At 41.9% G+C, this 24,801-nt stretch overlaps 3 protein-coding genes across 6 annotated transcripts; 2 read left to right on the forward strand and 1 right to left on the reverse strand.

Moving 5' to 3' along the window:
• Positions 1-862: 862 nt before the first annotated feature.
• Positions 863-6,753, forward strand: pcyox1 (prenylcysteine oxidase 1). The gene is made up of 7 exons (XM_084383253.1): positions 863-1,084; positions 1,321-1,469; positions 2,528-2,734; positions 2,821-2,995; positions 3,134-3,345; positions 3,459-3,611; positions 3,775-6,753. Exons 2-7 carry the CDS (start codon positions 1,349-1,351, stop codon positions 4,443-4,445), a joined length of 1,539 nt encoding a protein of 512 aa, XP_084239379.1. The 5' UTR covers positions 863-1,084; positions 1,321-1,348; the 3' UTR covers positions 4,446-6,753.
• Positions 6,754-7,454: 701 nt separating this feature from the next.
• LOC311275255 (uncharacterized protein) lies at positions 7,455-11,974 on the forward strand. 4 transcript variants are annotated; one of them, XR_014624853.1, is made up of 13 exons: positions 7,455-7,575; positions 7,791-7,844; positions 8,299-8,325; positions 8,505-8,555; positions 9,184-9,246; positions 9,337-9,357; positions 9,436-9,471; positions 9,551-9,595; positions 9,746-9,778; positions 9,838-9,877; positions 10,610-10,651; positions 10,800-10,832; positions 11,864-11,974. XR_014624853.1 is itself a non-coding variant. In XM_084383621.1 (13 exons), exons 1-13 carry the CDS (start codon positions 7,521-7,523, stop codon positions 11,875-11,877), a joined length of 489 nt encoding a protein of 162 aa, XP_084239747.1. In that variant the 5' UTR covers positions 7,455-7,520; the 3' UTR covers positions 11,878-11,974. The 4 variants fall into 4 exon arrangements, 3 of the variants coding, with proteins under 3 accessions (XP_084239747.1, XP_084239748.1, XP_084239749.1); XM_084383621.1 differs by having other exon boundaries at positions 9,863-9,877; XM_084383623.1 differs by having other exon boundaries at positions 7,456-7,575; positions 9,211-9,246; positions 9,863-9,877.
• Positions 11,975-12,131: 157 nt separating this feature from the next.
• Positions 12,132-24,597, reverse strand: slc20a1b (solute carrier family 20 member 1b). Its single transcript, XM_084383618.1, has 11 exons — positions 24,292-24,597; positions 22,455-23,163; positions 21,868-22,008; positions 20,944-21,029; positions 20,536-20,632; positions 16,888-17,007; positions 15,461-15,736; positions 14,686-15,316; positions 14,263-14,448; positions 14,031-14,115; positions 12,132-13,830 (listed from the first exon to the last, which is right to left on the reverse strand). The coding sequence occupies exons 2-11, from the start codon at positions 22,804-22,806 to the stop codon at positions 13,669-13,671; spliced, it is 2,136 nt and encodes a 711-aa protein (XP_084239744.1). The 5' UTR covers positions 22,807-23,163; positions 24,292-24,597; the 3' UTR covers positions 12,132-13,668.
• Positions 24,598-24,801: the final 204 nt, after the last annotated feature.

Here is a 24,801-nt window from a genome sequence, read left to right on the forward strand (position 1 = left end):
ACAAATCAATACAAGGTTTCTCTGTCTCAGTGGGAGTGATCTCTTCCTCGTTGACGATGCCTCCATCCATAGGGCACAAGGGGTCATTGAATGGCTAGACGGCTATGAAAATATTGTGAATTATCAATCCAGTGACTTGTAGAATCAATGCCAGGTCTCAGTGAAGCTTAGGACACTTCAATGATTTTTCCTTTGAACTGTCACCCATCTGGACATCTTTTTATGTTGATGACACAATCTTATTAAGCTCTTCTCTATCTCAAGCCATGTCTAAAAACAAATTAAAAAGAGACTAGACCAGATCTCAGTCTGAACTGAATAAAATATTGCTGCCTGCATTTGCACCATAAAACTTTAATAATTATTTCTATGAGGAGGGAGTAGAGATGTCATTTTATTTGAATTAAGGAACAACAGGGTAACTTTTTTTTTGTGGAGAAGCAATATTAGACCAGGCCATTACTAATAGCACTGTAAATATGTATTCAAACATGGCTGAAGAGGATCTTTAACTTTGGACATATTTAGAGATGTTCTTATTGTGTGAATGTTGCACTCTACTATTAGGCCTGGCCAGAATAAACTCAGGTGAGATCTTGATTTCAAAGATGTTACCTGAATCAGTAAAAGTTATAATGACTGCAAGACAATGCAAGTATATTTTATAAGACATTAACGTGGACCAGAAATTCTTGGCTAGTTGTCACTCTTACATGCAAAATTAATCAGTAAATTCTTGTAATTTTCCATCAGTAAATGGGGATTTGAGAGATTCAGTGAGGCGTGTACATTGTAATGCTTTTATTGTGAAAGTCGAGCGTATACGTGCCCGGAAGTGTGTCTCGATATTTAGAGACGTTCACGGTCCTCCGACGAGATTCAGCCGTTAAACTAGTTCAGCCAGTTAGTTATTGTCGCTTCTAGTCTCTGTTTTAGCTTTTGTTAACAGTTTAGTTTTATGTTTACATAGACAAGAGGAAGTTTTACCGAACTTTAAAGTTATCTTAAAGTATAACAGCGAGGTTAACAGTGTGAAGGCTACCTCTGGACCAACCGCAGCCCTCCTGTAGAGACTTTTGAAATAGTGAGTCCACACCGGTCTCTGTACCACTTTCTTTTTATGAACTTATGAATATTAGACAGACATGAAAGCGTTTGCTTCGTCTATATATTAAGTTGTGTTACTATTTCCTTTGTTTCCATTTACGTGAGCGTGAAGTCCTGTGAGTGTAACCTTTGACCAGGACTCATAGAGACTGTTGACCTGCAGTTATTAGCTAGCAGAGGTGATAATGGCTCTTGTTTATTCCTCCTGTACAGATGCTTCTTAGTGCAGAGGACTAACTAGATGCCCATGATGAATCCACACACCCTGTCACTGAGAGCGCTGCTGTTCCTGGGACTGTGGCACTCTGGAAGAAGAAGTCTAGCCTCAGCCCCAGGGCTGCAGGAACAACCCAAAAAGATAGGTAAGAAATCCCAGGAATGATTGTGAAAACAAAAACACCATGCAAGACCCTATTCTGTTTGTTCTGATGCCTCCATACTCTAAAGTAGTGGTCGACCGATATAGCTTATTCACAGCCGATACCAGTTATTAGAAATCAAGGAGACGGAAAATCGATATTTGGGACCGATATCCATTTTCAGTCAAAAGAAAATCTTTGTGTCAAAATTTCGATAAACCAGTGATGAAATAAACTTAAGTACAATTCACTTAAGTACTGTTCTTAAGTACGATTTTGAGTATTTCCTTTGTCTGCTACTTTATATTTCCTCTCCACTACATTTATTTGATAACTTTAGTTACTACTTACTTTGCAGATTCAGACTATTCACGGTTTATTTGCTATTTATTGTGATGTGTTACTAATCAGATACTGTTTTGGGTAGAACATTGTGTGAGAGGATGTCGCATCAGAGCCACAGTAGCACATTTTTGAATTAGTTTATTTTATCAGCAATCTGACAGAAAATCAATTACCGATTATCGGAAAATGCTGAATATCGGCCCAGATAATCGACCAGGGCCGATGATCACTCTACCCTTACTCTAAAGTCTGCCTGACTGGAAGATAGACAAGTATCATACTCTTAGAGAGGGACAGTTAGTTTCATAATATATGTGTGTGGAGGAGACCTCACCGTGACCTCACCCAGAATACAATTGCGCTGATAAAAACGATCTGAACTTGTTATTAGTCGTCCTTGCGACCCTGCAGTGCCTCCCAGAGGGAAGATGGTCAAATTCATCATCAGTTAAGCAATCTGAAAGATCAGTGACATGATGGGATGTTTCTATTGGTTTTACTGTAAGATATTAGACAGTAGTCTGGTGTTTTTAGCTTTGATTTAAGTGAAGAAGGATCTCATACTCATAAAGGTCACTTCTAAGATGATCTTGCCAACTTAAATGGATCTGTCCCTTTTTCTGGATCCGCATTAACAAAAGTTAATGGTGTCTAAAGCAATTCCAGCTGAACCTGTTGCAAAGTTGCTTTACCCTGTTGTCATTGCTCCTTTACAGCTGTGGTCGGAGCAGGCATTGGTGGCACGGCTGCAGCGTTTTACCTGAGGCAGGAGTTTGGAGCCGGCGTGAAGATCGATGTGTATGAACCTGGCGATGTCGGCGGGAGACTAGCAACGGTGAAAATCGGAGACCATGAGTACGAGATGGGAGGCGCAGTCATCCATCCTCTGAACCTACACATGAAGCACTTCATTGAAAAATTAGGTAAAATAATAATTTCTTCAATTAAATAGACTAAAAATCCATGAATAATTCAAACCATAGTAGTAACAGTGGTAACTTTTTTTCAGGTATTCCTCCAAGGAAAGATGTCCCCTCTAAAATGGCAATATTTGACGGAAAGGAGCTCACGTATGAAGAGAGCGACTGGTTTATAATAAATGTCCTGCGCTTGCTCTGGCGATACGGCTTCAACTTCCTCCGGATGCAGATGTGGGTGGAGAGTGTTTTGGACAAGTTTATGAGGTGAGGAGGAGCGAGGCAGATGTCATCAACCTCTCAATCTTATTTTTTAGCACGAGACCCATTAATATCAACACAGAATCACTGTTCTTTGTTTTGTTGGGTGTCTTAACGATCATGTGAATCCTCTTTTCTTCACAGGATCTACCAGTATCAGCAGTTTGGTTACTCATTCTCGAGTGTGGAGAGGCTCCTGCATGCCATGGGCGGCGATAATTTTCTCACCCTGATGAATCAGACTCTGGAGGAAACGATGATGGGGGAAGGATTTTCGCAGGTCTTCCTCAATGATATTGTTGCACCAATCACTCGTGTCAACTATGGCCAAAGTGTTCGCATCAATGGCTTTGTGGGTATGTTTTACAATGTAAGAGTTTGTATTGCTTCATCACATATCTAATAATACAAGTCTTTTGTTGGAAAAGCTGTATAATAGAGATTATTTCCTGTGTGTGTCGTCTTCCAGGGGCTGTGTCATTAGCAGGAGCAGACTCAGGCCTGTGGGCAGTGGATGGAGGTAATAAGAGAGTGTGCTCAGGACTGTTGTACAACAGCAAAAGTGAGCTCATCTCTGCCAGAGTGACCTCCATTTCAATCAAGGTTCGACCATCCAAATCAGGTACCCTTCACATATCTTAATTTTCACTCATTAATGGATTTCTCACATGTATGTTCACACTTCTTAATGCCTAATTCCAATTCAGCATCTTCATCCTCTCCCTACCCACTCTTGAAAATGTCAAACATCTCATCTTTACTTCCCTCTGTCGCCTGTTTTTTAGGATCCACAACCAGTTTCTATGAGGTCAATTCGGTTGGAGAATCGGGTGCAGCACATGCTTTGTATGACATCGTGGTAATAGCAACGCCGCTGCACCAGGGAAAGTCTGACATCACCTTCTCAGGCTTCTCCCCTCCAATCCCGTCTCACTACCCGGGGCGTTACCACCAGACTGTCTCCACCCTGGTCCACGGCATGGTCAACATGTCCTACCTCGGGACCACAGAGCCAGCCTCGAAGTTCGCCGTGTCCGACATCCTCACCACAGACTCAAAGGGCTGCATCATCAACAGCCTGAGCTCTCTTGACCCCGTGCACATCCCTCAGGGCTACAAGCGGCCCCCTGCCAGCCAGAGCAAAGTCTGGAAGGTGTTCTCCCATCAGCCGCTGTCCCAGGAGCAGCTGCGGGACATGTTCCTCTCCTGGGATTCGGTGTCTGAGACTCGGTGGCTGGCTTATCCATCCTACCGCCCACCGCACCGCAAGACCCCTCCCTTCATCCTGCACAACCGGCTGTACTACCTCAACGCTGTGGAGTGGGCCGCCAGCGCCATGGAGATGAGCGCCATCTCTGCCAGGAACGTGGCCCTGCTGGCACACCACCGCTGGCACCAACAGGTCGGCAAGATCGACCAGGAGGACCTGCACACACGACTAAGAGGGGAACTCTAGAAGCGATAAAATATTGTCAATCAAGTACAGTATAATCACACCCCTGCTGCACTGTAATAACACTCCTGTTAGGGCAAATCCCAACTCTCCTTCAGGTATCTGGGCTGCTCTGACCTCTTTAAACTTAAATGTTTTTTAAAACTTGGATCTTGAGTTTTTCCCATCAGATTTATCTTTTACTGAAAAATGTAGCTGCTGATGATCTGGCAACATGGCTGTATCGCTACAATGACTACGTTTACATGCATGAAATATTCACGTTTTGTCCTTATTCCAAGTCTTTCATAATGTCTAAATTAAGTTTACATTCAGAACAAGGCGTAATTCGGAGTATACAAACAAAATATGCCGTTTATAAGAAGAACGTAGTTAATGAAGTCTGACAGGGCAACAAACACGTCAGCAGTTGAACCAGATTATTTACACCACATTATTTGGAGGTGTATATAATCCCTCATTGCGCAGAAAAAACGCTTGTGCCCACACATCTACGTCAAATATGACAATTTAAAGTTGGACCAGGAAGTCTCTACTGTACGTCTTCGTTTTCTCTCCAAAATAAGAGGCTAATCTGGATGGTTTGTTTAAAACCTCCTCTGATTGTTTGACTGCGCAGGTTTCTCACCCTGTCTCACTTCTTCTTCTTTTTTTCCCAGCGCTTTCTCTTTTGTTTTTCCCAGATCTCAGCAGTTAACCTGGTAAGCACAATAAGGGGTGGGGGATGTTATATATCGCGATTGCGATCCATTTAATCCCAATCACAATCCACGATCTAAATTGCGATCCTCTTTCTCAGTTTTGTCATGCCCTGTAGACTATAACCAGACAGGAGATAGCCTTTAAACTGCTGAATTTCCACCACTAACACACAATATTGCATTAAAGATAGTTCCTTTTTGGCACAAGCTCCTCATCTGCCACGAAGTTAGCTGTAACTCACGTTTGAATATTTACAATTTGTCAACCAAGGGAGAGCATAGCCATCTAGTTGGCTACATCACTCTGTTGGTCTGTTCACCTAGCATGGATCTGCTAATCAGTGAGTTTTATGTGAAGTCTGGAAACAGAAATAAGAGGACATCAAATATGGCGATCTCTGTGACTGAAAAGTAGGTCGGTCATCTGGTCGCCCGCCCCTAGAACAATGTTATTATTACCAATATTATGGTTGAAACTAAGAATAAAAGACCAACCGGTATGACCCTTTAATCACCCTAACAGGAGCCATCGTGCACCAGCAACAGCAGCACAAATGACAGGTGGCTCAACATTATACTGTGCTGAATTCTCTAATCACTGTGAAACAAGCTGCACTGCAGGGTAAACACACACTCTTTAAGTGTCCCCCTGTCTAAATGAGTGTCTTGAACAGATGTATTTTTTTATGTGCGTTCCTGCTGTTTTAAAGACGGTACAGCTAACATCCAGGAAATCATCTCGGCGGTGTCACATAAACAAAGTGTTGGCACATATAAAGATGTCCTTTTTTTTTATTAATGGATTTATGTGTCTTCCGATGATTTCTCAGCTGTCTACCTCCTCAGCAGACTACTGTATATGTTGCGAGTGGGTACAGGCGACTTTCAGTAAGAGAGTTGTGTCCCTCAGACGTTTTCTTTGTCAATCAGATGTACAAGATAAACAAGTCCTGTGTTATTTCTTAGTATTTAATTATGCTGATAACATTAATAAGACTATAATTGGACAGTCTAACCGCACTGACGAGGTAACAGATTTATGAATTCAACTTTTTAATGATGATTTAATGATTGTGCCTTAAAGATGTCAGAGTAATTGGCTTTATTAAAAGATGAGTGTCCTTATAATTATAGAAATCATTTGTCCTTCAGGTGTTCCTGTGTCATCTATGATGATGTGAGAACTGCCATCAGAGTCAGATGTATTTCTGTGTTTTGTTGTAACATACGAAGGAAAAACTGTTTTAAAGTATTCTGTATTCTTCAGCCACTTTGGGATAAAAATCGTAGTTGCGAATAGTTTCTTATGCACTTTTAGAGGTGTGTTTTTCTAGATTTTTGAAAGAGTTTTTCTGCTTGTGAGTATATGTTAAGACATACTGTAGCAAAAATAACAATAGTGCAATTTAATTGACAGTAAAGTTTCAGTTTTACACTTAAGTCCTTAAAACAACCATGTCGAGTACCAAGACTGGCTTCTTCTGCACAAATAAAATGACATTAAACTTTTGATTTCGGATTTAAATTGATTTCAAACGATACTGAAACCTCCCTGATCAAATTGTACGTTTTGCAAGTGTTTACAATCACAATAAAGTCATGAGACCTTGTCTGCTTTGTACTCTTATTAAACATTTTACTCGAGAGCCTGCAGCTAAAAAGTAAAAGCCTGATGAAATTAGGTTTAAATCTCTGCTCTCATATAGATCTCACTTTCTAGAAAGCAAGTGTGTGATGATGATAATGACCATTTTAGTCGTCTTTATATTACAATTCCTCAACCAACTTGTGCTGATGTTTCCATTTCTTTCGATCTCGTTGCAGTTTTAAAATCCACTCTTATCATTACCTAAAATTCAGATTTTTCTAATTCCTTTAAAGGGTTAAAATGTTCTCCACTAGCTCCATATATCTTCTGCTGTTTGCGCGTTCTCTTTGATCTGCATGATTAAACGAAGAATTGTCTCACTGAGCGACATTGTGACCCATCGTTCATAAGCCAAAGATGCGTGGTGAAATCACCATTTCCATTCCTAAAAGGAAATGAACATTGTTTTCAGCTCTGCTAGCAAAGGACTCCCATTTTTTTTTTTTTTTTGTTCAAACAGTCACAGTAACATCCCCAAATAAAGGCCCGTGTGACTGAAGAGCCAACAATGGGTGGCATTGACGGCCTGAATAAGGATACGTCTGTGTGGTGATGTGACACCCAGCTGTCCTCTCAGGTAGGGAGGGACAATGGTACCAGAGCTGCCTGTCCATGAGAGGCATGTGATGTGACTGAAGGTATATAAGAGGCTGGAAACTGACAACAACACAACACACAGTTTGGAAGGACGTCTAAAATCTTCAATCCACAACCAGACCAGCAGTCAAGATGAGGTTTCTAGTGCCACTGTTTGTTTTCCTTGCTGTGGCAGCATTTCACTCCGGTAAGAGGAATCAATGACTATGTTTGATTTTCAAGGAAATTAGAATATGACTTTAATTTAAAATGTGGTGTTTCTATTTGATGGACTGACTTTTATTCATATTCTGTCTATATCTGCTTGAAAATATGCCTCGACAGAAAACATGCTAATTTACGAGTAATATTAGATGTTCAGTTTTGTATCTATTTGACTGAAATACTTGTGATGACTTCTAGCTCTCTCAGCATCTCTGGAGTCTGCAGAGAAAGAGGAAGTGGTTGCTAAGCACGGTGAGGACTTATTGTCAATAATAGATATCAAAATATAATTATTGTGATGTAAATGGTGATGATACTTGCATGTAGGGCTGCAACTAACGATTATTGTCATTGTCGATTAATCTGTTGACCATTTTCTCGATTAAGTGATTTGTTTGCTTGTCTATGAAATGTCAGAAAATGGTGAAAAATGTCCAAAAGCCCAAGATGACGTTTTCAAATGTCTAGTTTTGTCAACAACTCAAAGATATTCAGTTTACCGACATGAAGGAGTAAAGAAACTGGAAAATATTCACAATTAAGAAGCCGGAATCAGAGAATTTGGACTTATGTTTCTTTTAAAAATGATCAAAACAGTTGGTGATGAATGTAAATGTTGACAATGAATCGATTGATGTGTGCAGCTCTACTTTGTACGCCTTGAAATAGATGCAATTCCAATGCAAATGTCTTGTTTTTCATGCAGATGGGCTCAGTGAACTGCAGAAAATAGGTATTTGTCCAACTGAGACTTTCAGTTATTTAATAATTATACCGAGACTGAAACTTGTTTTTGTTAATTATTTTGTTTCTTGCATTATATGTCTTCACTTTCATTTTTCACACAGACAGCAAGTTTTCTTGTTCTTGGTGGCTCCTGTTTTGCATCTTTCTCTCCCTCTGTCTCCTCAGATCAGATGGAGTTCGAGGCCGCCCAAAAGAGTGAGGCTGCGCAGATGAATGGTAAGTTTGACCAAAGTCCAGGGCAATGACCATATGCAAATGTACCTTTCTTCTATTGAGTTAAAGGGTAAGTTCACCCAAAAAATGAAAATGCTGTCCTTATTTACTCAGCCTCATGCTGATGGGAAGTCGGGTGAAGATTCGTAGTCCACAAAACATTTCTGGAGCTTCACAGAACAACAGCGTTGCAGCATTTTCCTAAACAACTGAAGTAGATGGGGACTTGTTTTTTTACATTTTAAAACAACATAAAATGGCTCCATGCAGCTCGTCTGATCGATCGAATTCTTCAGAACCCTTGAGATCCCAAGCTGATTTGAAAAGATGTTATCTACTGTACACCCTCACGGCGCGGTCCAGGTCATGCACCTATTTCAGAGGAAGTGTGCACTAACGCATTCAGCTACAGTGAAGAGTTCAGCTTTAAAATATTTTTTTTAAGTATTTTTAAAAAATGTTTTAAAATGAGTCTTCATTTACTTCAGGAGAATGCTATTTAGTTATTTAGTTATTTAGGAGAATGCTGCAACACTGTTTTGTTGACTACGAAACTTCCCCCGACTTTCCAACAACTTTCACTGTTGGGTGAACTTATCCTTTAATACAAGTTTGAATCTTTTTTTAAAAGAAAAAAAAGTAACCTTTTCCTGTGAAGTTACAGAGGAACAGAATGAGGACGGCCGCTACCTTGGTAAGAGGAACTTTATGAATCTTTGACTTAAAAAATTAAAAATGGCTGATTGATGTGCAGCTGGTGATGCAATCAAATCTTCTTTAACAGAGGCTGTTCAAGATGGATCTGGTAAGTTACTCACATGGTGAGTACATATATTGCTGGTGTGTTAAAACTCAGAGTCACCTGTCACAATGTTTCCAACAGTGGAGGAGCGTGTTGAAGCTGAGGATGAAAGCAAAGGTGAGTAATGAAAGATGGTTACATGTGATGTGTGTGTCTGCCTGTGAGAGCCTTACATAACTGTGAAATCCTCCCCCAGTTCCAGCAGAGGGAGGCGGCAGCTCTGACGTCGCAGCTCAGAAAGGTAACAGAGGTTTTAACTGTTCAGTATCAGCCTGTAGATGGCAATGAAGGACAGTTTAGAAGAGATCTGAAAGGGAACAGGATCCAGAAGTACACTGACATGTGAAATATCACAGTCCTGTGACTGATTCCTCTCCTCTGTCTGACACAGAATCAGAGTCTGAGTCCTCTGAGGAAGCAGATGGTGAGTTTTTCAGCACAGTTGAGCTGCAATTTCAGCTTCTGTCATTCTATCAATGACAGATTCTGTGTTTGTTATCTTTGACAGGGAGACAGAGGACGGGTAAGTGCTGTTCATCGACACCAAAACACAGAGGAGAAGAATACCCTATGATCGGGGTTCTTTTTAAACAAGTTACTCTAATAGTTATGAATTTCAAATGATATGTTCAGGTTTAAGATCTCTTTAAAGGTGCAATATGCAAGAATATTAGTTGAGAAAAAGTTAGTATGCTAACCAGATAACGTCATCCCATGCGAGGTTCGAAGTTCCTTGACTCGCTTTGTCAAGCAAGGACGTTACATTATAATCTAGATACAGCTTTGGAGGCAGAGCCCCGCTTATGCCTATGAAAGCTGTTCAGTGGCCAGTGAAGCCAAAAAAAGCTCGACTTCCAAGGTATAAAATTACCCCGATCTTCTGTGTTGTGGGGCCCATCGAGTGTGTGCTCTATAGACTTCTGCTAACCGAGCTGGCTAACTTCTAGTTTAGCACCAGGCTAGCTCGAATAGTGATACAATTATTTAATCATGCAGCTCTTCTAGACTTTCCAAATTTTATTGGATCGCTAGCTGCACGGCTAAAAGAGCTAAGAAGCTAATGTCAGCTACAGTTACTCTGGTGATATGCTGCCAAGTGTTTGTATTAAGCGTGAATTCAACAGGTGGCCAATTCTTACAAATTGCACCTTTAGAACTATTTCAAAATAATATTACAGTCAAATACAGATAGAAAGAAGTAATTTACCCATAATCTTTATTTTTTAACACAAAACTCATTTAAATGTCTTTCCAGAGCACCGTGAGGCAAAGGCAGAGACTGTGAGCAGCAGCGTGGGTAAGATCAAGTAGAATGGCCTCTGAAAACTCACTATAGTCACTCACTAAGTTAGTTTCTATATAAAGTTAAACAATCTTTATATATACCAATGATCTCACACTATAACTACTTTGTAATTCCCCATTTTCCCATCTCTCCTCTGCAGATGAAGTCACTCAGGATTCAACCAAGGAGCAAGGTGAACAAATGCTACACAAACACCATAAAGATCCACATCTAAGGCTGATTGTAGCCTTATCTGTTTACTGTCATTATCCCTGGAGCTAATGATTGCAGAGATTAACATTTTTGGAGGCAGACTCACCAGTACCTGCTGAGGCAAGATGTGGTGAACTGTTTTGAGCAACACAGTGAGAGTGAAATTGTATGTTATGCAATGAACGGGATGGTTTTAAAAAAACAGAGCAAGTCAGAGCCAGTCCCAGCTGGATTCAAACAGTGTTAAACAAACTCTTTATAGGTCGGGTTCAGAATGAAGTAAACAATAAAATGTCTCAAGCAATTACACATTCACACTTTGGCCACATTAAACTGGGGAAAAAACAGTTTTAGAGCTTTCATAAGCTGCCAAACAGTCGAAAACAGATGTTCCAGACGAGGGAGATATTCGAGTCACCACAGATATGCCAAAATCTGTTTACTGCCTGACCTCAAAAATAAGATGCCTGGATTGTTTATTCGAACAGTCCTCCTGTATGTGAGTAAATCTAGGACAAGAATCCAGGGCACTCTGAGACGTCTGTCCCAAGGTGCTTATTGTGCTTGATTTATACTGTATCATCTGCTCCTGGTTATTTTAGGACCAAGGATGCACCGTCCCTGCCCTAAAAGATGCTGAAAGGATTGTTTTAAAACTGATCCGAGGATTATTGATGCAGTGATAGAGGTCACCTTTGTGATTTTTCCGTGGTAAGAGGGGATCATGCACTGGTATAAAAAAGAAAATCAACCTGAAGCAGTAAATCCTAATCCTCTGGGCCTTGCTTTGTGCTTTACAGCAGAAAAAAGAAAATAAAAAAATCACACACTGCATGGTGCAGTCATCATTTATCAGTACCTGCGCAGGAGGAGTGAGTCATATCAGAAAAGCCTAGGAGAATTGTTACTCATATACATGCGTTGAAAGCTCTGGAAAAGTACTGAATTGTGGTGTGTTTGCAATGTAAAGCTAGCGTAAAGGAATCCTCTCTGTCTGTCCCTGCGTCACAGATGTACTGGAGTGAGAAAGCACAGAGGCACGCGGATCCCGATGCGCATTCATCACCCGGTGCCTGAGCTGCACCGAGCTTACTGTCAATAAAAAGGGAACTATTCCACCTATCTGTACGGGCTGTCTTCCTTTGTTTCATGTCACATGCTATATCAAAACACTTATGTTGTGTGGTATGGCAGAGCTGCTTTTCGCTCCACTACTTTCTGATATTTGTGTATTGAAGAACAGCTTTCCTTTAAAATGAGAAACGAATACAAGTTCAACATCAGTGTTTTCCCATTTTTATTTATTTTTTTGCTTTTCATCCACAAGTGTGGATGTTGTATGTTGATGTGCATTTAAAAAACAAACAAACAAAAAAAATAACTCTTTTCTTTGGTTCCTAAGGGAAAATAAAACAATTAAGGCAACTATAGCATCTATAGGTCTAAAAATGCATTTAGTACTGCAGCCAAATGACCACGCGTTGGTGGCATGCAACGTTATGTCCGCCCTCACTCAAACAAGAGATCAGATCAGCTCAACTCCAAATCACCACCTTAGATATAACTTCTAGGTTTAGGTTCCTGTTCCTCCCCGATTTACAACCTCAATCAGCTTCTATGGCCCAAGAGAGGAAAGCTAGAGCAACCCAAAATGTCTAGGTAGGTGCAAACTCCAGAGAAAAACAATACTGGGAAGTAGCTGATACATGGTGAACTAGAAAAATGAGGCTGAGCAGTTCTAAAGCATTTAACCTGCAAAGATGATGTAATCAAGTTTAAACAGGAGACTTAAGGTCTTGTTTGAGAGCGCTGACATTCTGCTGTTATATTTCACAAATTCAAGTAACCTAGTTATTTCAGGCAGTTGTTTCTGCGCTGACAGTGAATGTAGAGCATCGGGAGATTCTGATCAAAGATCATTGATTTTAACAATAAGGGCTTTGTCATTTCCTGCCAGAAGTATGCCATCTTCTTATGCTAATGATACAGTATTTCACATACCATTCTGCAGGGGATCATCCAGTGTGTACAATTAGTGCTTGTACCATAGTAAACTATTCAGATAATAGTGTGTCATTGTGCTGTGAATGTGGTCACATAATTTAGGTAGAAAACACTGTCACCAACCTCTATTCACTTACAGTTTTAAGTCAATATTGTTCTATAACAAAAAACAGGAAATACAAGTGTCCCAGTTTGGGGAATACCAAGAGGCCAGATGCACAATATCAATTCATCAGTAACAAATACTTGGAATTGGAGGGGAAACACACACATACACTCCAGTAAACTTGTTTTTCCACCTAAAAATACTCCATTTTGCATCTACGTTACTTTCAGCATGTGTTATGACTGGAGAGTTACATCTGCAAAAGGCTAATATTGCATTTTAATTGTTCATTTCTTTCTAACATGTAAAACAAAATTAAAACAGCATGGTTGTATATACATAATTGCAACGTAAAAAAATGGAAGAATGAGTATTAGAAGAAAAAAAAAAAATCAGTTGATGCTTTTTGATTAACTCTTTACAGAATGATGAGATATGAAAAAAAGCAAGTCAGAACAAAAGATATGCAAGTTTCCCACAGGAAGTAATGTGGCCCAACTGGAACAAACAGCAAATTCTAGGTTGAAAATGATGCAGCCAAGAACCACAGGCCCATTTCACAAGTCCTTGCAAACATTTTTTTTCCTTTTTCTTCCAAAGTTGTTGGCTTGAGGTAAGCGATATAATTTGGCCTTACAACTTTACTCCTTTTCTCTTGGTGCGCACTGGAGTGGTTTCTTTCTCCTCCCCTGCTCGGGGTGCAGCCTCATGGTTTCAGGATGCCGTGGATGAAGATGGCCATGATGGCAGCACTGATCAGGCCAGAGATGGGCACAGTCACAAACCACGCCATGAAGATGTTTCTGAACAGGCGCCAGTCTACGGCCTTCCTTGAGCGCAGCCATCCTACTGCAACCACAGAGCCCACCTGGAAATACAGCAGTCATCAGATAAATCCCATCATCTTCCTTTAATTTATCGGTCTGTACCTAAAATGTTAATTTTTTACTGTGGAGGAGGTTGCTCCACATTGACCAGGCTGGCTTCCTGTTTGCTTCCCTCTCACTGAATAGTTTCTTCCCCCGTGTCTCAGCCTAGTTCCCAGACCACAGTGTTTGCCCAGCTTACCTTGCAGTGGGTGGTAGAGACAGGCAGGCCAATGTTAGAGGCTACCACGACAGTCAGGGCTGAGGCCAGTTCAATGCTGAAACCACTGCAGGGGAAAAAAACAGAAAACACTCATGTCTCTCAGGTGGATGGGTCTGAACATGCTCACTAAATTCAAAGGCTGGTAATGTCTGGGGAGGATGTGGTTTTATGACTGAGGAAAAACAGGTTCTGCACTGTCTGGAGTCTGTACCTTGAGGGGGTAATGGGAGTAAGGTCTTTGCCCATAGTCTGGATCACTCTGCGACCCCACACCCAGAGTCCAGCGCAGATGCCCACACCACCGTACAGCAGCAGCCAAATGGGTGTGGGTTCATTTGAATAAACACTGCTGGATTGGTAAACCAGCCACAGGGCTACCAATGGTCCAATGGCATTACTGAAGAGGAAATAATGAGATTATTTCAACAGTGGACAAAGATTCTGACTTAAATAGGTTGAAATGTCAACAACATGCAAGAGAAACAAAAAAGTGGCATCCATCAGTCATCAGGAAGGTGACAAGTTATTATCAGTCATCAGGCGAACATCATGTGCCCTGTCTGACTGTTATTAACATGTGAACAACAGCCTGATGGCTGATAATAACATGACCTTCGCAAAGGACTCTGCATACCTCACATCGTTTCCTCCATGGGCGAAGGAACCGAAGCAGGCAGTGAGAATCTGGAGGAACTGGAAGAGAGTTGAGACTTCTGGCTTATCTGCCTCAAGCCCATCTTCATCCAGAGAGCTTTGGCTGCTACCCGCGTCCTCCTTCGCCATTTCTAGTGTCACATCACCCTCTCCCAGGCCTTCGGGAGTCGTGTGCTCTGCCACAGCATTGCAGTAGCTAGTGTAACTGTCCATACGCACACGCTTCCTTTCCTGACCAGTCGTGCCCTTGTCGCTATCCTCACTGGCACGGAAGTCTGCGTCTTTATGCTTGAAGTCTCCATGCATGCCGATGATGGCCATGGTGTAGGAGGTGTAACTGTTGTTGCGCCGGATAGGTCGGTCACCTCCTTCGCCCATGCAGTCGCCAACCTTGGCCAGGTGGAGCTTGTGCAGTAGGTCCTTATACAGGCCAGAGTCCTTGTGGACTGTGTGGTACTGGCTGTAACCGTTACTTGGTAACTGTGCTGGCCTGTTGTTGAACTGAACCTGGTTGTTGAACTGGACCTGATTGGCAGCATTTGTGGAGCCATTGCTTTGCTGGACTTGCTGGTTGTTGGCCTGGACCTGATTGTTTGACTGCTGTTTGGGGGCTGAAGAAAGGGGTAAAGATTTTACTTTCCTAAATCTTAAAGTTCCATCAACTTCATGTTTCATTTCATGATATACATACATACATACGAAGCAGAAGAGTAACATACCATTCAAGCTACATTAAAGCTTGTTGGCATACTTACCACCATTTGAAATGCTGTCGTCTGTGTCATCAGAATCTCCGATGTCAAACGCCACCTTGCGTTCCTTGTTATTGTCAAGATCATCAGAATCTCCAATGTCAAACGCCACCCTGCGCTCCTCAGGGGCAGCCTGGGGTTGAGCAGAGGGGGTTTGATTGACACCTGGGGTGGTAGGCGTCTCCTTAGCAGTTGGTTTCAGGATTGGACAGTGGGCCTCTCTCAGCTCCCTCTTCTCCATCAGGGGGCTCTCAGAAGGACTGGAAGACTTGATATCTCCTAGAGGGGGGGTGGGGAAGAGATGTTTGAGATATTGCTGGGATCATGTCCAAACATATACAGCACAGCACAGCACATGGGTTTCCTTTCAGCCTGAACTGTAGGGAGGCATCAGAATTGCATAACCAGAGTCAAAAAAAAACCTTTGTCCTATTAATGCAACGTTACCTGTGTTCAAAAGCGAGCCGCTGTGTTCACAGGATCAGATAAGTGGATTATGACCTTACAAGGAACATATTTACTCTACCACTGACAGTTCAACTCATGAAAGACGGTAAGACTCAACACAGCCTGTGGCTCACATGACATTTGTTTGTGGTTTTAGAATGAATCAGATCTTTCATGCCAACATTTTCTATGTGATAATCCCAGGAGTATTCTGACTAGCTGGCTCCATTGCGTCATCCAAACTGGTCAGAGCCAGAGCTAGAGCAGGCAGTCAGCCTCCTCCCCACACATGCACTGCAAAAGCCATGTCAAACACCTTAAGTCAACCCGGGCTTATTTTAGTCAAGGAGGTTAGACCAATTAGTGGATCACTATGACCCAATTAGGCTGCTTGTCTACTGGATGGTGGCTGATGTAGGCCGATTGTGCTTGGTCAGATAAACCCGCTGTCTGTCTTTCATTATGAAAGAACACAGTTGACAGGTTGATCATATCACAATCAAAAACTATGTTAAGATTTCTCTCTGATGAGCAGGTTTGTAGAGAAAAAGTAAGATTTATATTGTTTGTTCTACTGAAAACTAGTTGCAAACTACCTTTGTAGTACAACTACTAGGGATGTGCAAAACATTCAAAAAAGGTTCAAACAAATGGCTTTTTCACTAAACACCAAAGCCACACTATTGGTGTGTAAATGCGGATGGTTCCTGGATTTTTTCTTTAATCCAGGATTACAGAACAAACACTCTTGACAATAAATTTGGATGAGTTTCATTAGAGCAACTCCATTATGGCAAAATATCCCTGAGCTCCATTTGCTGGATTAATATGAGCCCTCAGGGTGAAAAGGTTGAGGTTACAGGTGCAAAGCTAAATCCCTCGCTTTTGGGGTAACTATCCTTTTCAGTGGTCAGCAGAGACTGGTGACAGATTAGAAAATTGAGTCATCAGGTAGCCAAAAATCAAAAAAGTAAGTGACTTACGTTCGATCTTCTTCTTGAGGTGAGGGCAGACGAAGAACCAGACCCCAATGGCGGTCAGCACAGACACGCCTAATGAGATGAGCAGGATGCCCCACCAAGGGATCTTGTCAAATCCCAGCACTGAAGGACCGCCAGGTGCCAAGGCCACAATCAGACAAAGGCAAATAGAGAAAGGCAGTTTTAAAAAACAAGGCAGCTAGTGCTACCTCTAAATTACAACACAGAAAGTTGACTGAAATACAGAAAATACTGAAAACAGTTTTATGAGACTATGTCAAATGTAAGACAAGCTAGTATTACTAAGCCAACAGGAGGAGGAACTTGTGTTTTTTATTTCAAACATTTATGGCACCTATAAATGAAATTTAACTACAGGGAAATGACAATAACTTAGTTCATATTTGACAATACCAGTCATCTCTTGGCTCTAGTTGTTAACATTACAAGCATGACTGCATTGCCTCATTGTGCCACATCCTAGTTAAATATGGAAAGCATGTGTTCCCCAAGATGTGATGCAACACGTAAAAAGGTGAATGAGCAACATTGTCACCATGACCCCAAAATGTCCTGCTAAAACTGCACATGAGTTCCTTAAAAGGCAACATAAGTTATGAAGAAAAGGGGAAAGAGAGGAGGTGGAGGGTCATTCACTGGAGCTGTTTGCTGTAGCAATAAGGACACCATCTTGCCAAGACTGCAGCAAAGCCGGTGCAGCAGAGGTAGATACAATGCAGCACATGCTGGGAGAAAGCAACCATTTACATATCCCAGGGGAACCAGTCATCTTTATCATACGGAGAATGCACGTCAGCAGTGTGGTTAGGAGAAAACAAAAACAAGAGCTGCTGAAACAACACCACCACTGGTGAGGTGACCTTAGCCGTGCATAATTAAAAAACAAACGCTTCCACTAGCTCGGGACGGTTTGGGAAGTTTTAGGATAAACAAAAAGGAAATGAGGGCCAAGGCAAAGAGATAAGTGTCTCGGTCGCCGTGTTCATTGAAGGGCAGAGTCCACACAGTGCACTCTCTCCACTGAGTCACGCTGCAGCATGAGACTGCAGAGCACCTAACTGATGTTTATTTAGTTACGCAATGGAAGCTCACTCCCTTCAGGACTGGACGGGCATAAGAGGAAAAACCGGAAGACAGCTCTGTAACAGCTGAGGCTCCTGCTCCTAACTGGAGTACGTCGGCTCGTATACATGAGACATTCAGGGACAGGTGTGATTCAGCTTGGCAGTAAACACTACAGGGAATTTAAAAAAAAAAAAAAAAAGGGCCAAAAAAACCCCCAAAAGGATAATGAAAAAGGGGGCCTGACAGCATTCATGTGAATACTATTCTGTCAGTGACTTGTTTGTAGTCAACTTCTTACCAAATATAAAAGAGGGTTTAAAAACTAGCCTGAGTATAGCAGTCTCATAAACACTCCCTCACAAAGGGGTGAGTTTATACCACAGCCATGCAGTGGGATGAATAGGACTACACAGGAAATGGAACTTAACCACGGCTGCGTTCCAAACCCCTCCCTGAAACCTCTGGATCCCCTGGCCTACATTACACAATAACATGGTCTGTTGGTTTTTTTCCACTACTATATATGTGCATCTCACCACAAACCTCGTTTATAGGAACGGTTGAATGGCAGTTTATGACTCACTTTGGTTATTTGTCCTCACTTTTGTCTAGGACCCACTGTAGCACTTACCAAGAGTATCAGGATTAAGTGACAGCTGCATTAAGTACCAGCACTGAAGGGATCTGTAAGCCCAGCATTCACTCCTTACAATAAGTATCTATCCGCGAAAATGGCAGCCTCTGAAGATGCTAAAGATTTTGTTTCAGGACTATGGCTCAGGTTAAAATAAGTCATGTATACCGAGATGAGAGGATCAGTTTTATGTTTGCCGATTGTTTGGTGTCCCCAGAGCAACCGACGCCGCTGGGTGTTTGTTTTCCACAGGGTAACCCAGGCAGAAAATTTGTATCCAGCTAAACGCATTGAAGTTTGTCAATTGAGGCTGGTGGGGGGGTCAAAATGTACTGTCACTATGACACTCAGCACTTTGAATCATACACTGGTGCACAAATAAACCTTTACACCTGCATATCAAAACAGGCTGTGAAATTTATCTGAAGGCTTTGACTGAATTCAGGGTCAGTTAGGCAGATGTAGGGAGGAGTTCCTACTATCATCTCCAAGATGCTTAGTTAAAATATATGTGGAACATTTTAAGAGGGTAGGAATTATGGCATAATTGTGTTTGTGGGAAGAATTTCATTTCACAATGAATGAGGCTGCAGTACAGTGACAGCAGAGTGATTTATAAGGTGAGAAGAACCTAAGTCACACCAAGTCTCATCTGTTCAGGATCGACAGCTGACCCTCAAATTCTTTTAGCCCAAATTGCATGCACATGCTGACCTGAGGTCTCTGGCACTGGTGTATATATTGAGTACAGGAATGTGCTGTGGGATGCCTGGTGTCCAATCGCACCACTACGATAGGCTCTAGATCAGGGGAACGCCAAGTCCTATCACAGGAAACCTAACATACTGTACTCAGCTGGCTGCAGATACCACTGTGGTATTTGAGTGCAAATATCAGCAATAATGAGCTGCTGTTGTCCTGTGTGTCAGGGTGGTAGACTAGCAAAACTGAGTATTTTCTGTTGCCAAGCGATGGATACTGAATAAGCTGTGATTCATGCTTTGTCTTATGGGAAACTAATCATGCAGGAATCGATGATTATCCCAAAATTAAATGTCCTTTGCCTGTGTGTGTCAATTTGCCATCACCTACATTATATGGATACTATGATGTCCACGTGAATATAAAAAGGTGAAATCCCAACTTAAATCTACACCCAACTTCATAGAAGATGCAGTGAGTGAGTCAGGGTGTCTCAAATGCAATTTCGCACCTTTCATATGTGAGGTACCCATGTACAGGTCCTCATGTACAGTGTGCTGAGGTGTGAGGGACTTCACACAACTGTACAGAATGTGCCTGATTTAGCAGGGTTATGGGCTATGCTGGAACCGCAAGTGATCTCCTTTCTGTGAGTGTGCTGCTGATGTGCATGCACACATCAGCGCACCATATCTGGTCAAACTCTGGCCTGTAGCAGCCATTTAATGGCCCAGGCCAGCTAACATCTTGAACTTTTAGGCCCTGTAGAGAGAAAAGAACAAAGGAGCAAAAGTTGCTCGTTTAATGATGGGATTCGGAAGACGAAAAAGCCAACAAGTATTCAGAGCATTACTCAACAAATTCTGAGCAGCAATACAACTACAGGCAGCAGACAGCTATGACCATTTCCAACATCCAATTTACTTCTCTTTTCCTGCTTCATGTCTGAAGGGCACAGACAGTGACGTCAAGAGTTAAGTGAAATCTTATTTCCATCTCCCTGTTGTTCTCCGCTCTAAAACTTCATTCCAGCTATGACCCACATAGAACCACAAGCAAGAGAGCCTCCAAAAACATGTTAAAATAAACACAGCTTCTGTGAAAATGGTAAACAGTCTGGTTCAGTCTGGAATACGTGTGGGCATCCGCCTGTCTGAGGGAGCCCTTTATTTTAAGCTGTGGCTGTGGGCAGGCATGCAGAGCAAAATGAATCAAACAATGATACTCACTCGGAGCTCCAGTGAACATGATGGAGAACACGTTGATTCCCATCGTAATGGCATAGAAGACAGGCAGAGCCTTCAATCCATTAGGCACAGGGTCTTTCTACAGGGATGAGACAAACACCAAGTCAGAAATACAAATTCCACAGTATGAACAGAAATGCCGCATCTTACAGTCAGGTTACAGCTGATGACAAAACAAGGGCATGGTGGTAATTTGAACCTGGCTGATGTGAATGAGGAACTGCTTCAGAGAACAGTCGCTTTATTCTTGCCATGTAGCAAAACATTTCCTCAATTACATTTTGAGTCTGGACTTTTGCAGTGTTGAAACTGACCTAATAGCATCACTCTGGAAGATTCTCATCTCACTCATAAAATACACAATCCATCATTTGATAACAGCCAGCTTACCTTGTGTAAGATGAACATGCGCACAAAGTAGAAAACAATGGCTGACATCATTCCAGACAAAAGGGGACTCAGGAACCAGGAACCAACTGCAAATTAAAGAAATATGAGCAATGCCATTTAGTGGAAATGTAATATCCCGCACAAAAAAAAAATTAATCATCCTACCCTTCCTTGAATACAAGAAGATTACATATCTACACTTACATTTTCTTCAAGGAATTGCGGATAATAACTGAACAGTGGACATTCTTTGGCTATTTTGGCAGCACAGCTACCTGTCCCATGGTTAGGCAGGTGGATCATTTTACACTTCATTCAGCCATTAAATCAACAAGGCTTCTTACTGTGACATCAAAAAAATTCAGTTCCTTGCCCTAACTGAATAACTAACATTTTATTATTTGTGATTCAGTTTTTTTTCCATTGGTAAAACAGTCTGCAACAGGTTTGGGCTTTCTATAGAGGAACATGGGTCTGAAATCTACCATCTAATGCAACAAATGTGAGAAATAAATTGTGAAACTAGTACCGCTTTATATTCCTGTAAAGCTGCGAGTAAAGTTGACTAATTCTCTCTGACATGCCTTGAATGCTTATCAAATGTCTCATCTTCCTCCATCTGAACAGCCAACTCCAATCTCCCAACACATTAGTGACTACTGGAATCAAAGATTTATGAATCTTATACATTTCAGATTGTTTATGTTGTGGATTTAGCTCTGAACCTAAAAGGAGGTCATAATTTTCTAACACTGGATTGTTGACCTGGATATTGATATCCTCAACACAGACAAAAACACTAATGTATTATGATAACACTGCATTACCAGTCACGCCCTGCCATTACATTAATATAGCCCGTGATGCAATTCAACCAAACACTGAGAACATTTCTAGGTCAGCTGATTAGAGTGTCTGACTTACCGATACGGAGGAGTTCAAGCCACTTGACTCCCTGCTGGCCTCTGGCAACCAATGAGAAGCCGATTGTAGCACCAACAATGCAGTGTGTTCCAGAGATGGGGAGCTTAAGGAAGGAAGCGGCCAGCTGCCACACAGCAGAGCCTAATGGGAATAAATAAATTGATCACATTAGAATAGACATATTGACCTCATCTCAGTTTCTACACATACCTGTTCAGACCACTCTTAAAAAAAGTCTTAGGGTCTCCTCTATTGTGACAAAACACAGCAGAATCTGCTAAATGTTAAAACTTTTTGCAGCCTTTTCATAAGATATATTTTTGTTGTTTTTTCACAGTTTAAATCAGAAATTTCCTAGCAAAGCAAGTTGAGAAATGTTTCAGTTAAGTGATACAAATAAAAACATGCAAACACGATTGAGTAATTTACATCAATAAATTACAGCCCTATCCTCGTGTTGGCTTGAAGTTTACATTTTATAGTTGCAAGAACCAAACGGTGCCAGGCCCTTTGTGCCAACAAGCTCTGCTCACAGAGTTCACTGACCGCAGGTCTAATTACTTGCAAGATAAGCTGCAGATACTCACCGAACATGGAACTGATGGATCCAGCCATCAACACGTGCTCAGAGCCGTTGTACATGCCCACGTCAATGATGCCCTTACGGATGGTCTCGCTCACTTTGGCCCCAAGGAGCACAGAGCCCACAGTCTCAAACACTGTGGCCAGAATGCATGCCTGTCGCAAGGTGACCACTCCAGAGCCCACAGCTGTGCCGAATGAGTTGGCGACATCATTGGCACCCACAGAAAAGGCTAAGACGAAGGCGATGATGAAGCCGACAATCAGCAGCCACATGTACTCTGTCAGAGCAGTTGTCTGGGTCACCAGCCCTACTGTGCTGGCCAGTATTATTGCAGTTGCAGTTGTAGAAACCATGATTGTAGACTATAGAGGAATTGCTTCACAATCTTAAAGGGAATGAATACCTGTCAAAATAGGTATTTAAATAATGCTAGCAGCTGATAAAATAAAGAGGTAAACGGTAAAATAAATAAATGTTATTTAGGCCCACCTGTTTTAACACAGGATGTCTGAGATTTAGCAGTGCAAACTTGTAATGTGTTTATCTGGCAATGACCAGAAAACAAGTAAGGTAAACAGAGGTATGGTGTGGGCTTATTGCTATCCTGTAATTATACTTGATCTTTTGTTGATGCTTTGGTGCTGAGCTATCAAGCAGAGTGTACTAACAGCCATTGTGCAACAGTAACTGTAGATGACCAGGGGTACATCCTGAAAAGACAAAAGACAGAAAAGTCCTGCTTTAATAACAGTCTCCCCTCATGACATCATGTAAAAAAAAGGGACAGTAAATAAAGTGACAGCACAAAGTAAATGCGCCGACGTCAGGAAGGGTTTCATACTGGGGAATCGGGTTCTTTAAAATACTGTATAAGACGAAACAACGAAGGGAGCGTGGAAAAAAACAGTAGTAAACGCTTGAACCGGAAGGAGGAGTTCTAATAGCTGCCTATCCTAAACACACGATCGGAAGCCATTTTCGGTAAATGTCGCAGGAAGGAATCGTAACGTTATACGACACCAGCGGTCTCTAATTTCACTCACACGCTTCAGTTATTTTACAGTATATTGCCGCTTTTGCTCAGTATTATTCACGGTAATTGCCGTTACGCGACAAGGAGTGCCTTCTCTGTACGACACATTATAATTATTTCCTGCGTGCGCACATGTCGTCATCCATTCATAGAGCACAGCCCTGATCACGAGCCCGTTCATACCGCCTCACGCAGATAGTACAGAAACGGCTCAACCGGTCTAAACTTGACATTCAGTCTGTAACATGTCCTTATAACCGTTATAGTATACTACTGTCCCCAGTATAATCACTTTCAATATCGTTTGACGTAGTTTTTCGTAAGAGGGGGCGAAACCGGATGTAGATATACAACCGATCCTCCGGGTGGGCAGGCACAGTCGTGCGTCTCCAGCCTGTTTCAATGACCTGCCAAGTGTGTGCTGGACAGATGGTCAACACTGCTAACCATAGTTTACCATCAACATAAAGGACAGGTTACATTGCGCCATTAACCTTAGTTCGAGGTAGGCATGAAAGAAACCTAACGTTAATGTTAAACGTCATCTCACAGTCAATGACCTGATAACCAAGTTGTCAAACAACACGTTTAGCATACATTAACGCTGCTTGTAACAGCCGACGAACAGACAGATAAGCTAACTCGTAGGACTGCATACGTAACACAATGGTTTATAACTCCGGCTAACAATAGCATTGGACTTACGTTAACATCGAGTGGTGATGTTAATCGTAGTCACGATGTTGAGTGAATAAACCACAATGAGCTATTTACTCTGTTAACAAGTGTTAGTTGTTAAACTTACCAAACGTTGCGAATATCAGTCCCGTGAAGAATAGTGCTTGCTAGCCTGTAAGCTAATTAGCGCGCTCGCGCACAAACGTTACGATAGCGCGCGCGGGATAATGAAAAAAAAATACACAGACTACGAAATATCTCCCGAAAAAAGCTGCCTTACGTTAAAAATAAAGTGACTACGTCAAAAAAGCTGTGTACGACTATGTAAAATAAGTCCGTCTTTTCAGGTCCAGAAACGTCTCAGTTTGAATGAGAGCCTCGCCGCCTCATGTGTGGAAGTTGCTCGTGCCGTGCCGGTGAAGGGAACAAGGGGTTCCTATTTTATTGGATACACCCTCCAGCCAAGCGCCGCCCACTGAGCTGTAACCGAGGCCCTCATGCGCTCAGGGAGGGGCTCAGCTTTCGCAAGAGGAACCCTCCTCACAGCGACGCTGTCTCACAAACATTACATTTCTCTTCTCTGTATACCTTCACTCTGTTAGCCACAAACACCAAAATTAAAACTCTGCCACACTCG

Source organism: Pagrus pagrus (assembly GCF_965226575.1).
Source record: "Pagrus pagrus genome assembly, chromosome: 19".
NCBI lineage: Eukaryota > Metazoa > Chordata > Actinopteri > Spariformes > Sparidae > Pagrus > Pagrus pagrus.

Bases quoted from the DNA above. Each gene is read 5' to 3' on its own strand.
- pcyox1 (XM_084383253.1), top strand. From the start codon at position 1,349: ATGCCCATGATGAATCCACACACCCTGTCACTGAGAGCGCTGCTGTTC. The intron at 1,470-2,527 runs GTAAGAAATCCC...GCTCCTTTACAG, and splicing joins GGAACAACCCAAAAAGATAG to CTGTGGTCGGAGCAGGCATT. The intron at 3,612-3,774 runs GTACCCTTCACA...CCTGTTTTTTAG, and splicing joins GGTTCGACCATCCAAATCAG to GATCCACAACCAGTTTCTAT.
- LOC311275255 (XM_084383621.1), top strand. From the start codon at position 7,521: ATGAGGTTTCTAGTGCCACTGTTTGTTTTCCTTGCTGTGGCAGCATTT. The intron at 7,845-8,298 runs GTGAGGACTTAT...TTTTTCATGCAG, and splicing joins GGAAGTGGTTGCTAAGCACG to ATGGGCTCAGTGAACTGCAG. The intron at 9,596-9,745 runs GTAACAGAGGTT...TGTCTGACACAG, and splicing joins TGACGTCGCAGCTCAGAAAG to AATCAGAGTCTGAGTCCTCT.
- slc20a1b (XM_084383618.1), bottom strand. From the start codon at position 22,806: ATGGTTTCTACAACTGCAACTGCAATAATACTGGCCAGCACAGTAGGG. The intron at 20,633-20,943 runs GTAAGCTGGCTG...TCATCCCTGTAG, and splicing joins GCATGTTCATCTTACACAAG to AAAGACCCTGTGCCTAATGG. The intron at 14,116-14,262 runs GTACAGACTCCA...TTTCCCCTGCAG, and splicing joins ACTCCCATTACCCCCTCAAG to TGGTTTCAGCATTGAACTGG.